At 43.3% G+C, this 15890-nt stretch overlaps 1 protein-coding gene across 1 annotated transcript; it reads left to right on the top strand.

Moving 5' to 3' along the window:
• Positions 1–1015: 1015 nt before the first annotated feature.
• On the top strand, positions 1016–2831 carry LOC139545944 (C-X-C motif chemokine 11-1-like). Its single transcript, XM_071354215.1, has 4 exons — positions 1016–1173; positions 1374–1500; positions 1805–1897; positions 2464–2831. Exons 1-4 carry the CDS (start codon positions 1104–1106, stop codon positions 2474–2476), a joined length of 303 nt encoding a protein of 100 aa, XP_071210316.1. The 5' UTR covers positions 1016–1103; the 3' UTR covers positions 2477–2831.
• The last annotated feature ends 13059 nt before the right edge of the window (positions 2832–15890 follow it).

The raw sequence follows: 15890 nt of genomic DNA on the forward strand, positions 1-15890 counted from the left end.
TCAACAGAGAGAATATCAGGGATATCAGGGAGGATTGGTCATACAATGCAAGTTCCACGTCAGTGCTGCTCAGACAACTTGGATCATATCATTCCTCCAACATGCTTCATTTTCTGCTTAGATATTTTATGGGAACAGGGTTCGAACTATACATTGCGTTTTGGGGGTGGCAATATGTTGATATGGGGGGGGGGGGGCTCACATTGATATTTCTGTTACGTGACCCCCCCGCCCCTGTATTTCAAACCCTGTACGGTTAATGGGTAGGTCATTCCCTGTTAGAGAGGCTGTTTATCCCTCCATTCAACATGCCTCCTGGTTCCCTGTCAGGGAGGCTGTTTATCCCTCCATTCAACATGCCTCCTGGTTCCCTGTCAGGGAGGCTGTTTATCCCTCCATTCAACATGCCTCCTGGTTCCCTGTCAGGGAGGCTGTTTATCCCTCCATTCAACATGCCTCCTGGTTCCCTGTCAGGGAGGCTGTTTATCCCTCCATTCAACATGCCTCCTGGTTCCCTGTCAGGGAGGCTGTTTATCCCTCCATTCAACATGCCTCCTGGTTCCCTGTCAGGGAGGCTGTTTATCCCTCCATTCAACATGCCTCCTGGTTCCCTGTCAGGGAGGCTGTTTATCTCTCCATTCAACATGCCTCCTGGTTCCCTGTCAGGGAGGCTGTTTATCTCTCCATTCAACATGCCTCCTGGTTCCCTGTCAGGGAGGCTGTTTATCTCTCCATTCAACATGCCTCCTGGTTCCCTGTCAGAGAGGCTGTTAATCTCTCCATTCAACATGCCTCCTGGTTCCCTGTCAGAGAGGCTGTTTATCCCTGCATTCAACATGCCTCCTGGTTCCCTGTCAGACAGTGTTTCTAAGAAACAAAATGTCTACTGTGAAAGGAGAAGCAGGGAAAAGGGAAATTCTCCCTCTTTCTCTTCCTCCCACTCTCATTGGATGACTGCCAGAGAGGGGGTGGAATTCAGTATAAATACAAGCCAAGCTCTCCTCCGTTCACAACTTCCATCACTTCTCTCCTCCGTTCACAACTTCCATCACTTGACTGAGCTGTCCATCCAGACTCTTAAAGAAACTGAAGTAGCAGTATCCATGACCAACACGATGACATCAACGGTTCTCATCAGCTTCCTGGCCTGTCTGCTCCTGGTCAATGTTGAAGGTAACATCTCTGAAATATCTTGAATTATATTTCTAATATCTTTGACGTCTTGATTAGAAATCTGTAGCATATGAATTGACTTACAAAGCCAGGGAAAAGTGTAGTCAAATATTAGGTTTGATTTCTGACTGAAGAGTTTAGTTCTTAGCTGCAATAACGCCATAACCAAACATACCATAACCTTTTCTTGTCATCCCCAGGCCAGGTGGGTCATTCTAAAGCTCGGTGCCTGTGTCTGAATGGAATGGTGAACCACGTTAAGCCTCTTCTCATTGAGAAGCTTGAGGTGTACCCCTCCAGCCACTCCTGCCGGAACATAGAGATCATGTAAGAAATCTGTCTGTCTGTCCTGTCTGTCCTGTCTGTCCGTCTGTCCGTCTGTCCGTCTGTCTGTCCTGTCCGTCTGTCCGTCTGTCCGTCTGTCTGTCTGTCTGACCTATATTGATATAATTGCATATTGTGCCTAGCTTAGTATATAGATGGACATGAAGGTTAATGTAGCCATTTATTTATTTGTTAATTGAGATGTACTTACACCTGCTAGTAAGATAATATTATTTCTCTATATGCTCAGTTGGAAAGTTGTGATGGCTAACTTCTAACAGTAGTCTCTCTCTCCATGTATATTCAGTGTCACTCTGAAGAACGGAAAAGGGAAGAAGTGTCTGAATCCCAAGGCTCCATTTGCCAAGAAAACCATTGAGAAAATAATGAAAAACCAAAGGTGAGGACAACATATGCAGACTTCATTACAAATTCAATAGACAGTAACTGATCCATATGCATCTATCTCGACAGAGCAATACTCACATCAGTATATCAGTACATCATTATTATATCAGTACATCAGTATTATATCAGTATATCAGTACATCAGTATTATATCAGTACATCAGTATTATATCAGTATTATATCAGTATATCAGTATTATATCAGTATATCAGTATTATATCAGTACATCAGTATAATATAAGTATATCAGTGCATCAGTACAGTGGCTCAGTTGGTAGAGCATGGCGCTTGCAACGCCAGGGTTGTGGGTTCATTCCCCACGGGGGGACCAGGATGAATATGTATGAACTTTCCAATTTGTAAGTCGCTCTGGATAAGAGCGTCTGCTAAATGACTTAAATGTAAATGTAAATTATAACAGTACATCGTTATACCAGTACATCAGTTCATTAAATGGTATCTTTCTGTCCTTCACCCTCTGTATTTATTAGTAATTGTATTAATGATATAAAGTATGTATTAATGATATATGTATTAATGATTGTTTTTCCTTTCAGGAGTGTGCAGTAAAATTTGAACTGACAACAGAACGGAGAGAACGATCTGAAAGAGCTTTTCCTGAGGAAAAACCAAGTGTCTTCACTGAACACTGCATATATGTTTACACTGTTGAAGCGTACAATTTTATATCTTCTTAAATTATCAGAGTTGTTCGTTTTTCATTTATGCAATTGTATATAAAAAAGCATGTATGTACATATATTTTTTCATTTTGACATGCCAAAAATGTAAACAACTTATATATTTTTTAGGTTATCAAAATTGTCCATGGGAAATGAAAACGGACATTTGTGTAAATACTGTATATATATTTTTGGATTGTTTATGTTTTCTATCAAATTAAATAAAGTTGCATCAGACTTGACTTTGTGTTCTACTTGTCCTATTTTTCCTGTGTTCGGCTTGGGGGTGATTCAGACCAGACTTTTGCTCCTATAAATGGAACTTAATTTATCTTTCTATGCACTTTTCTCTCTGTATTCTGACCTTAAATGTAGGTAACACGTGTTTCAGTCAGCTATTATTCTATCAGCTGTCCTATCAGGGTGGAGATCACATTAATGGAGGTGTGGCAGAGGTGTGTCTGGAGATACGCCGTATTCTGACCTATTCATTCCCTCGTTATTCCACCACCTTTACACACAACGAAATGAGGAATAAGGTCCAGCAACCTGTCGGTCCCAAGTGGAACAACATCTACTTGATTTTCTTACGACAGAAATAGCACCGTTCTCCATCCGCTGTAATTTAAACATTGATAAGAGCTATTGATAAGAGCTAGTTATGTTACGTTACGTTACGTTACGTTATGTTACCATATGATCTCTGGAGACAAATGTAAAACTAGTCATATGGCAGCAAACGGAAGCACATCAACATATCACCTTTCCCACGTGGAGTTTATAAAATACTGGTCTTATAACTTGCAGGGAGCTCTAGACGCCTGTAGACGACACTCAAATGAAGGTATAGCGCCAAACCGACAGTGTCAATTTATGATTTCTAGAATGTTTTCATTATATGGCCATTGTAACGGTTGTCGCCGGTGGAAGAAGGAGAGGACCAAAGCGCAGCGTGGTTAGTGTTCATCTTATTTTTTTAAACTGAACACTTCAAATTACAAAACAACAAAGTGAAAACCGAAACAGTTCTATCTGGTGCAGACACACAAAGACTGAAAAGAACCACCCACAAAACCCAACAGAAAACAGGCAACCTAAATATGGTTCCCAATTAGGGACAACGATTGACAACTGCCTCTGATTGAGAACCATATCAGGCCAAACACAGAAATAGAAAATCATAGAAAATCTAACATAGACAACCCACCCAACTCACGCCCTGACCATACTAAAACAAAAGACAAAACAAAGGAACTAAGGTCAGAACGTGACAGCCATACTTTTCACTGTATTTAAAAAATCTTATAATTTTAAATATTAGCCACTACTATCAGTAGCCACCGTCATACCAACATACATTTATAACTCACACTTTACAGTTAGCTTCATTACATTTTGGATCATTCCATTACATCATTAAATTACCTTTCTTTCCCCTGTCAAGTTCGTGTAGTTGTTCCTGGGGATCGTTAGCAATAGTGGATTATATTAGGCTAACGTATCACAAGTTGCGGAATAATTTGGGACCTGTTACCTATTTCAATCATTATGGAATGAAGACCGTATGTAGCAGTTTAAACCTGGAACCTGGTGATGACTGGTCTGGTCTGGAACCTGGAGATGACTGGCCTGGTCTGGAGCCTGGTGATGACTGAACTGGTCTGGAACCTGGTGATGACTGGACTGGTCTGGAGCATGGTGATGACTGGACTGGTCTGGTACATGGTGATGACTGGACTGGTCTGGAACCTGGTGATGACTGGACTGGTCTGGAACATGGCGATGACTGGACTGGTCTGGAGCCTGGTGATGACTGGACTGGTCTGGAACCTGGTGATGACTGGACTGGTCTGGAGCATGGTGATGACTGGACTGGTCTGGAACCTGGTGATGACTGGACTGGTCTGGAGCCTGGTGATGACTGGACTGGTCTGGAGCCTGGTGATGACTGGACTGGTCTGGAACCTGGTGATGACTGCACTGGACTGGAGCCTGGCGATGACTGGACTGGTCTGGAGCCTGGTGATGACTGGACTGGTCTGGAACCTGGTGATGACTGGACTGGTCTGGAGCCTGGTGATGACTGGACTGGTCTGGAGCCTGGTGATGACTGGACTGGTCTGGAGCCTGGTGATGACTGGACTGGTCTGGAGCCTGGTCATGATAGTTCAGAACAACTGGACTGTTGTCATCACAATACAATGATAGTGAGCATTATTAGGGTATATTTACAGGACTTCTGTTCAACCCCTGCTGTACACTTTTCTCAACTTCCTATATTTAACCGATTGAACTTGAATAGAGAAACTTTCAGGATAAATCAACCACTGTGTTGTTTACGCATCAATAAGTTTTGTGCGTAAAGGTTCTCTCTCCAAACCTGTTTTTTATGATTCATAAATACTTTCCAAACACTAAATAAGCTAAAAGATCAGAGTATTTTTAAATCTACCGATTGGTGCTGAAACAGCAATGAATATGTGTGTATTTACATGGCTTTCTGTCATTGATCCCTAATATTCTGATGACACATGCAGAAATTGCAGTGTGGCTGGGCCTGAGTAAAAGTGACTGGGCCAACATTTTACAACAAAAATACCCAGACATCAGTGGTGTCGTGGTGCATGGACAAGTGGCTAAAATCTAATTCTGAAAAGCAAAAATCCAAAATGGCCTGTATGGTGAAAGAAAGGACCCCTAGGTGAAATATTCTACTCTGAATTACCTAATATCATGGCAATGTGAAATACATCCACCATGATATCCAGAATTAGATAATAGTCCTAGTCATTAGGGAGGATACGTTAAGCTAAGGGACCAGATACCTGCGGAGGCAAGAAAAGGATGAGATTTCTGGTGTGTTACGTGAGAACGGGATACTCGAGGAGTTCCTGCACTTCCACAGCAGCTGAAGGCTTGGATGCTGGTAGATGCTGATTCATCTCTGTATTGTGCATTTTATTCTACAGGAGATTGATGGGTAACAAAAAAAGGCTACATTCAATTCCATACATGATGGTTTCCACATATATCTACCCTAATTTATTATTCTTGCATAACTTCTATAGTCTGTAGTGTTTGCCACATGATTTCTGTAGGCATACTGTGGGTTATTTCGTCTATAGGGTAAATGTGATCTCTAGCGGGTCGAGTCAGCGCCCTGGTATAAACCTCATAGCCTGTCCCTCAATCTCTTCTATCGAGAAGCAAAAGAGGCTAACCTGTCGAACTCATGAGACATGGTAATACATCCACAATACTCCTGTTGTGAATGGGAATATCAGGTGTCAGAGAACAGAGCAGAGTGCGGAGCTGTCCAGTGCTGAAATATTTTATCTGACTTTAACGTGCTCAGCCAGAGCTGGTCAATCTCCATTACCTGCCCGTGGTGCTGAATAATATCATCTAGAAGCGAAAGAAACGCACACCTGTTTAGGTGAGGTGCTGGCTAGCGGAGTAGAACACCTGTTTAGGCGAGGTGCTGGCTAGCGGAGGAGAACACCTGTTTAGGAGAGGTGCTAGCTAGCGGAGTAGAACACCTGTTTAGGCGAGGTGCTGGCTACCGGAGTAGAAAACCTGTTTAGGAGATGTGCTGGCTAGCCGAGTAGAACACCTGTTTAGGAGAGGTGCTGGCTAGCGGAGGAGAACACCTGTTTAGGAGAGGTGCTGGCTAGCGGAGTAGAACACCTGTTTAGGCGAGGTGCTGGCTAGCGGAATAGAACACCTGTTTAGGAGAGGTCCTGGCTAGCGGAGTAGAACACCTGTTTAGGAGAGGTGCTGGCTAGCGGAGTAGAACACTTGTTTAGACGAGGTCCTGGCTAGCCGAGTAGAACACCTGTTTAGGAGAGGTGCTGGCTAGTGGAGTAGAACACCTGTTTAGGAGAGGTGCTGGCTAGCCGAGTAGAACACTTGTTTAGGCGAGGTCCTGGCTAGCGGAGTAGAACACCTGTTTAGGAGAGGTGCTGGCTAGCAGAGTAGAACACCTGTTTAGGAGAGGTGCTGGCTAGCAGAGTAGAACACCTGTTTAGGAGAGGTGCTGGCTAGCGGAGTAGAACACCTGTTTAGGAGAGGTCCTGGCTAGCCGAGTAGAACACCTGTTTAGGAGAGGTGCTGGCTAGCGGAGTAGAACACCTGTTTAGGAGAGGTCCTGGCTAGCGGAATAGAACACCTGTTTAGGCGAGGTGCTGGCTAGCGGAATAGAACACCTGTTTAGGAGAGGTGCTGGCTAGCGGAGTAGAACACCTGTTTAGGCGAGGTGCTGGCTAGCGGAATAGAACACCTGTTTAGGAGAGGTCCTGGCTAGCGGAATAGAACACCTGTTTAGGAGAGGTCCTGGCTAGCGGAGTAGAACACCTGTTTAGGCGAGGTGCTGGCTAGCGGAATAGAACACCTGGTTAGGAGAGGTGCTGGCTAGCGGAATAGAACACCTGTTTAGGAGAGGTCCTGGCTAGCCGAGTAGAACACTTTCACGCTCTAGGAGCTCAGATGCAATAATTGAATAACCTAATAACCCCTAATGAAGACAGCTTGGCTGTCGAAACGTTGGTTATTAGGTTATTCAATTGAATTACACCTGAGCTCCTAGAGTGTGCGGCTGAATAATATAAGCCTTTGCTATGGTTTCACACTCACACTCGCACAAAATCATATTTCCAAATACATCACGTGGCCCGCGTATCTTCAACACCTGTTCCATCATCATTTGTCGCAATAAGTTAAAGGTATCTGGGGTTTTTTTGCGTTGGATGCGTCTCGAACAACCACAACCGCATATAACACTTCCGCATCTGCGGTGAAATGTGACAGAGCTACAGCGGTGTTTGTCAGACCACGAGACATCCCACAAATCATAACAATAAGCATAGGATATATGTCAAGATGTTTAGTCTACTGTTGTAACCAGGAGCAAAGGAGAATGCCTTTCTCGCAAACAGATATTCAGAAATGAATTTAATAGCAAAAAAAGTATTTTTATTGACTTGGTATTACAAAAACACATCACATACACGGCACACACACACACACACTCACACTCACAAAGTTGTGTGATTCTCTGGAATTCAGTGTTGCCACTTCCTGTTTAAAACCGCAGCTTTATATTCTTTAAGGTCATCATGTTACTTTGTCTCTGTTCTACCCATCTCTTCACTGAAACCACTTGATGTCATTTAAACCTTAAAACCTCTAATACGGTTCTTATAACAGTACCTCTATAATTATTGCCAATATTGCTGTGGTTTGTTTGTCAATATGTTTAGTTATATTTTATATTTGAATATATATATTAAAACAACGTTTCCTAAAGTAACTTCCATGTCTGGTTGGTTGTTTGCTCTGTGAAAATGGACCCAGTTCATCTGAACAGTATCAGATTCTGAAAAGGAAATGTGAGTTAATGAATAAACGTGATGTAGTTTGGTGGTGTACTACTCAATACTTGTCGTTCGTCAGGGATCATGTTTTATGTAGTTGATATAATGCACCAGATTGAAGACATAAGTGGGAAGGTAGAAGTCTATGTGGTAGACCTTTGAGAAGTGAAACTACTCTCCTTTGATTCCTCAGGCTGTTTTCTCTTTACTTCCATTTTTACTTGGTCCTCTGCCACACAGCCCTGTTTGGTGTTACAGACACACAAGGACACCTCTGCTTTCCTTGAAATCCCTAATATCCCATTTAAGCCGACCAGATTTGAGAGGTGAAAGGGAAAGTCCCGAACTGAAATTACATTCCTTCAATAAGGACTGAACTAGGCCTGTATTCACTTTGAGTTTCACTTTCATATGTCCCTTTTTCAACAATACAACCTCTTTCCTGGGAATGGGAACCTTTCCACAGAATCTGCTTGTCACCCATTGAGTTATTCTACAGTAGTCTACTATTAACACAGTTCTCTTATTGGTTAGGTGAATCAATTAAGGTTATAAATATACCAGATTGATACAAAGGAGCTTGTAATTTTATGCATAATTCAGACTCTTCTAACACAAACACAATAGTGCATTGTTTATGCTATTTGTACATGTTGCTACCTTTTTCTATGGCTAGCTATGCTTTCCACCTGGCAACCCCTACCCCGGTCAACAGCTCTGCACCCCCCAAAGCAACTTGCCCAAGCCTCGTCCATTTCTCCTTCACCCAAATCCAGATAGCTGATGTTCTGAAAGAGCTGCAAAATCTGGACCCCTACAAATCAGCTGGGCTAGACAGTCTGGACCCTCTCTTTCTAAAATTTTCCGCAGCAAATGTTGCAACCCCTACTACTCGCCTGTTCAACCTCTGTTTTGTATAATTTGAGATCCCCAACGATTGGAAAGCTGCCGCGGTCATCCTCCACTTCAAAGGGGGTGACACTCTAGACCCTAACGGTTACAGACCTATATCTATCCTACCCTGCCTTTCTAAAGTCTTCGAAAGCTAAGTTAACAAACAAATCACCAACCATTTCGAATCCCATCGTACCTTCTCCGCTATGCAATCTGGTTTCCGAGCTGGTCATGGGTGCACCTCAGCCACGCTCAAGGTCGTAAACGATATCATAAGCGCCATCGATAAAAGACAATACTGTGCAGCCATATTCATCAACCTGGCCAAGGCTTTCCACTCCGTCAATCACCAAATTCTTATCAGCAGACTCAACAGCCTTGGTTTCTCAAATGACTGCCTCGCCAGCTTCACCAACTACTTCTCAGATAGAGTTCAGTGTGTCAAATCGGAGGGCCTGTTGTTCGGACCTCTGGCAGTCTCTATTGGGGTGCCACAGGGTTCAATACTTGGCCCGACTCTTTTCTCTGTAAACATCAATGATGTCGCTCTTGCTGCTGGTGATTCTCTGATCCACCTCTACGCAGACGACACCATTCTGTATACTTCTGGCCCATCTTTGGACACTGTGTTAACAAACCTCCAGACGAGCTTCAATGCCGTACAACTCTCCTTCCGTGGCCTCCAACTGCTCTTAACTGAGTGAGCTCAACTGTGAATGGTCGTGGCGCACCAACAAACAAAGAAAATGTCAAGGGAAGCCAGTTTGGATTTGGCTTCAGACCAATCACATCACAAACCAAACATCATTATTGACAACAACAAAAAATTTATTGTTGCATCTCGTTTTGTTGTTTTTCCTCCAGCCCTGGGTGTACAGAGGCTCTGCTATCTGCATGCGCTGCCGACCCATACCTAAAATGGAAGCGAACACAGTTCAGACACACTCTTCAGAGGACCACAATACACAATATATACAAAAGTATGTGGACACCCCCTTTCAAATTAGTGCATTTGGCTATTTCAGCCACACCTGTTACTGACAGGTGTATAAATTTGAGCACACAGCCATGCAATCTCGATAGACAAACATTGGCAATATAATGGCCTTAACGAAGAGCTCAGTGACTTTCAACGTGGCACCGTAAATAGGATGCCACCTTTCCAACAAGTCAGTTAGCCTTGCTAAAGCTGCCCTGGTCAATTGTAAGTGTTGTTATTGTGAAGTGGAAATGTCTAGGAGCAACAACGGCTCAGCCACGAAGTGGTAGGCCACACAAGCTCACAGAACGGGACCGCCGAGTGCTGAAGCGCGTAAAAAAATGTCTGTCCTCGGTTGTAACACTCACTAACAAGTTCCAAATTGCATCTGGAAGCAACGTCAGCACAATAACTGTTTGTCGGAAGCTTTATGAAATGGGTTTCCATGGCCAAACACACAAGCATAATATCACCATGCCAAGCGTCGGCTGGAGTGGTGTAAAGCTCACCGCCATTGGACTCTGGAGCAGTGGAAACGCGTTCTCTGGAGTGATATATCATGCTTCACCATCTGGCAGTCCGATGGACGAATCTGGGTTTGGCGGATGCCAGGACAACGCTACCTGCCCCAATGCATAGTGCCAACTGTAAAGTTTGGTGGAGGAGGAATAATGGTCTGGGGCTGTTTTTCATGGTTTGGGCTAGGACCCTTCGTTCCACTGAAGGGAAATCTTAACGCTACAGCATACAATGACATTCTAGACGATTCTGTGCTTCCAACCTTGTGGCACAAGATTGGGGAATGCTCTTTCTTGTTTCAGCATGACAATGTCCCCGAGGTCGGTGTGGAAGAACTTGACTGGCCTGCACAGCCCTGACATCAACCCCATCGAACACCTTTGGGATGAATGGGAACACCGACTGCTAGCCAGGCCTAATCACCCAACATCAATGCCCGACCTCACTAATCCTCGTGGCTGAATGGAATCATGTCCCCACAGCAATGTTCCAACATCTAGTGGAAAGCCTTCCCAGTAATGTGAAGGCTATTATAGCAGCAAAGGGGGGACCGACTCCATATTAATGCCCATGATTTTGGAAGGAGATGTTCGACAAGCAGGTGTCCACATACGTTTGGTCAGATAGTGTAAGTTGCAATATTTTTCTTCCAACCTTGATGATTGTAAAGACAGTGTATACACTTCTGCTGAGCTGTCTTTTTATTTAGCAGATATCTTGAAGAAGGTTTTACCTTCACTGATCATGATACCTGCTGGCCATAGCCGTATATGTAAAGGATAATCAATTCCACAATGTGTTAGCGGAGCACAACGGAGTCTAACTAACTTTCCACAGAGTTGCATTTTTTTTCCAGAGAACACATAGAGCCTCGAGTTAATTATGCCTTTTAAAAACAAGGCTATCATTTAACACATTTGCCACTCGAAATGTGTTCATTTGCTGGTAGAAATGTGTTCAACATCCACTGAAGTAAGTTAGCTAGCAAGTTTACTAGATAGCTACAGTAGCTAGTTCCCTTGCTAACCAAACAAACAGAATTGCTAGCTTAGCTAACCAAACCATCTGTACTAACTTGCTATTATTAAAATCAAATTCAACAATGCCGATAATGTTTTCTATTAGACTTTTTCTTTCAAAAGCAGCTCAAACATAGAACATGTATTTTATTCAACCTTTATTTTATCATGGAGTCATACTGAGACCAAGGTCTCTTTTACAGATGAGCCCTGACTAACATAAATGACTGAAAATACACATATCAAGATATAAATACAAAATGCAAGAAGATAGAAAAAACAAACCCATTCATCAGTAATAAGGTCCTCAACCAGCTTTCTGAATTGCCCTAGAGGCACCAAAACATCACATTTAAGAACATTTTGAGGACTTCGTAGCCGTTGAATTATACCATGCATTCTAGATATGGTAAAGAGGTGAATGGAACGCAGACCGTAGGGGAAGAAATATGCCGGCTTGGCGCATATTCAACTATTCTTATCTAACAAAGTGGATATTCATCAAATCCGTCTTGATTGAGGTATTGTAACAGGCCCACAACAATGTGGTTACTACAGTCAGATTTGGATATATTTGGCTGTGTTTGGCGCATACCATATAGAAGTGGGCCCTTTTCAGGTTTAGAATAAGGGACTGCTAAATGCTAACTCCTGTTCGTATAAGCTAGTAGCTACAGAAATCTATGGTAGTAAAAGTCATGTTTAACTAATGCAGTTGATTGGTGATGATAACATGAACATGTATTGAGGTTGACATCTATACAGCATTATAGTCCGGGTTTTACCTCAACATGGTGTGAAATACATATATAACAGCCTAAATGTAGGCTAATTCCGCTGGGGGGCAATGAGGCGATTCACCATCTTCCCCCCCAGGCGTTTCCATGGCATTTCCATTGTTTTCGGCGAGTTCCATTGACCTCTTTGCCGCAATGGGAAATATTGCACTTTGTAGAATGACCTTCAAGCCAATCAGAAATGAGTATTCAACAATGCCATGGTAGAAATACACATACAGTGAGCTCCAATTTTGTAGTTGTTTTGGCTCTGTAGTCCAGCACTTTAGATTTGAAATAACCACTCTCAAATTCATAAACAGAGCTACGGATGCAGACTGACCCTCCATGATATCAACATTATAGTTTCAACCATGTTTTGAGGTTATATAGTGTTTGTTTATATTTACTTTGTTTACAAACATTGGAATAAAACAAGTTGATATTTTGGGTTCTGATGGAGTGTGACAGTTGAACTAAGTTCATGACCCATTTATAAGTTATATTCTTCAAGAATCAATGGCTACATATCATTAAATCATTAAATCATCCAAAAATGGATGTAACATCTGCATATTGCCCGTTTAAGGACAAATCAAAACCTCTCCATTCATAGAAAGGACCAACAAATAGACATTGGTGTTTTGTAAGTGGTCAAAAAAATGAATGACAGGAAAACAAATGTTTCCTTTTGTGCCGATCTAGGATCAGTTTTGCCTTTCAGATCATGATGAATACGATCGGCACTCACACCTTGAGGTGCTTTGTGACTACTGTCCCAGTTGAGGATCGGAACACGGCCCTGTAGGAACTTGATCATGTTGAGTTTGGGGTTGACCTTCTCCTCGGCTTAGCGAAGAGTTCAGCTGGATCCACCTTGTCCCAGTTAGTATACTTCCCTGGAGAGAGGAGAGGGGGACTCAAGTTATCTGACCAAGGCTGAGTCCTAAATGGCACTCTATTCCTTATGTAGTGTACTAATTTTGCCTAGGGCCCATAGGGGCCCACAGGGGTCTATAGGGGATCTGGTCAAAAATAGTGCACTATATAGGGAATATAGACACAGCCTAAATCAAGAAAATATGTGCCTGTAAAAATGTATCATTCAACTTCGGCAAACGGCACCCCTTATAATTCTGACTGAGACGCTTGGTAGCTACAGCCCCAGACTTAAAGACGCACTATGCAGACATTGCTCCGCCATTTCCTGGTTGTTAAAATTCTAATTGTTTTCCTAATTTTCAGTTTATGTGACAAAACAAGCAAGTATAGTGTAGAGAATCAGTGTACCATCTAAACCGCTGTGAAATATATTTTACATAACCAAAAATATTGTACTTTCAGCTGTTTGAAACTGGTGTACAAATCCACAAGTAAAAGCCAAACTTAAGAACGGGAAGCATAGAAATAGCGCATATAGACTACATCTACCGCTTATTAGACTTGCTTTCAATGAAGATTACAGATCTATAACCCACATTTCTATGTGAATTTGGTCAGGTCGCCCAAAAAGTTACAGTTTGCATCTTTAACCAACTCTGTGTTGTCTTGGTAACCACGGCCCAAGACTTAACCAACTTTATGACCCTTCACTTGAAGGGTCTACCCATCCCTAGCTGTGACGTTGACCACAACTTTATGACCCTTCACTTGAAGGGTCTACCCATCCCTAGCTGTGACGTTGACCACAACTTTATGACCCTTCACTTGAAGGGTCTACCCATCCCTAGCTGTGACGTTGACCACAACTTTATGACCCTTCACTTGAAGGGTCTACCCATCCCTAGCTGTGACGTTGACCACAACTTTATGACCCTTCACTTGAAGGGTCTACCCATCCCTAGCTGTGACGTTGACCACAACTTTATGACCCTTCACTTGAAGGGTCTACCCATCCCTAGCTGTGACGTTGACCACAACTTTATGACCCTTCACTTGAAGGGTCTACCCATCCCTAGCTGTGACGTTGACCACAACTTTATGACCCTTCACTTGAAGGGTCTACCCATCCCTAGCTGTGACGTTGACCACAACTTTATGACCCTTCACTTGAAGGGTCTACCCATCCCTAGCTGTGACGTTGACCACAACTTTATGACCCTTCACTTGAAGGGTCTACCCATCCCTAGCTGTGACGTTGACCACAACTTTATGACCCTTCACTTGAAGGGTCTACCCATCCCTAGCTGTGACGTTGACCACAACTTTATGACCCTTCACTTGAAGGGTCTACCCATCCCTAGCTGTGACGTTGACCACAACTTTATGACCCTTCACTTGAAGGGTCTACCCATCCCTAGCTGTGACGTTGACCACAACTTTATGACCCTTCACTTGAAGGGTCTACCCATCCCTAGCTGTGACGTTGACCACAACTTTATGACCCTTCACTTGAAGGGTCTACCCATCCCTAGCTGTGACGTTGACCACAACTTTATGACCCTTCACTTGAAGGGTCTACCCATCCCTAGCTGTGACGTTGACCACAACTTTATGACCCTTCACTTGAAGGGTCTACCCATCCCTAGCTGTGACGTTGACCACAACTTTATGACCCTTCACGTGAAGGGTCTACCCATCCCTAGCTGTGACGTTGACCACAACTTTATGACCCTTCACGTGAAGGGTCTACCCATCCCTAGCTGTGACGTTGACCACAACTTTATGACCCTTCACGTGAAGGGTCTACCCATCCCTAGCTGTGACGTTGACCACAACTTTATGACCCTTCACTTGAAGGGTCTACCCATCCCTAGCTGTGACGTTGACCACAACTTTATGACCCTTCACGTGAAGGGTCTACCCATCCCTAGCTGTGACGTTGACCACAACTTTATGACCCTTCACGTGAAGGGTCTACCCATCCCTAGCTGTGACGTTGACCACAACTTTATGACCCTTCACGTGAAGGGTCTACCCATCCCTAGCTGTGACGTTGACCACAACTTTATGATCCTTCACGTGAAGGGTCTACCCATCCCTAGCTGTGACGTTGACCACAACTTTATGACCCTTCACTTGAAGGGTCTACCCATCCCTAGCTGTGACGTTGACCACAACTTTATGACCCTTCACTTGAAGGGTCTACCCATCCCTAGCTGTGACGTTGACCACAACTTTATGACGCTAACTTTCACTATGAGTGTTCAATGCTCTTGATTGCCACTGGTAATTACTACGCTGTGAGCTTTATGTGAAGACAAACTATGTGCTTTGATTTAGAATTCTCATCCTTTGTTGTTGCTGTTGCTATTAGGCTCATCCTAACAGCACAGCATGAGCACAGTGCTACCACCCGGCTGAGGATTAGTTCTCTTAGTGGAAGGTCAAACCGTCAAATTAATTGTATTGTTTTAGGGTACAGTAGTTGTACAGTAGATGTATGTAGTTAGTCATTTTCGGGCATTTGGACAAGACAGAATTAGGCCTAAGACAGTAAGCTAAGGCTACAGGGCACTACAGTGCTTCCGTTTTGGTTACATATGCTCCTAAATGTTTTGCCGTGCTACCTGACATTTTGATTTGGGAGCGCTGGCACCCCAACAGTACTCAGATAACATTTAGTACAACATAAAGAACAGAAAAGGGAGAGCTTCTTCAGGAGATGAGCTTCAAAAAAAGAACTAGGATTCATATAGCAGACTACATCTCAATCATTTTTCTGCTGCTCCTTAACCCTGTATTTTGTAATTGCTGGCAATTCTTATCATTAATACGCTGAATATTTTTCCTTGTGTTCCTA

This window comes from Salvelinus alpinus, chromosome 19 (genome assembly GCF_045679555.1).
Source record: "Salvelinus alpinus chromosome 19, SLU_Salpinus.1, whole genome shotgun sequence".
In the NCBI taxonomy this organism is placed as follows: Eukaryota; Metazoa; Chordata; class Actinopteri; order Salmoniformes; family Salmonidae; genus Salvelinus; species Salvelinus alpinus.

Bases quoted from the DNA above. Each gene is read 5' to 3' on its own strand.
- LOC139545944 (XM_071354215.1), top strand. From the start codon at position 1,104: ATGACCAACACGATGACATCAACGGTTCTCATCAGCTTCCTGGCCTGT. The intron at 1,174-1,373 runs GTAACATCTCTG...TGTCATCCCCAG, and splicing joins GCTCCTGGTCAATGTTGAAG to GCCAGGTGGGTCATTCTAAA. The intron at 1,501-1,804 runs GTAAGAAATCTG...ATGTATATTCAG, and splicing joins TGCCGGAACATAGAGATCAT to TGTCACTCTGAAGAACGGAA.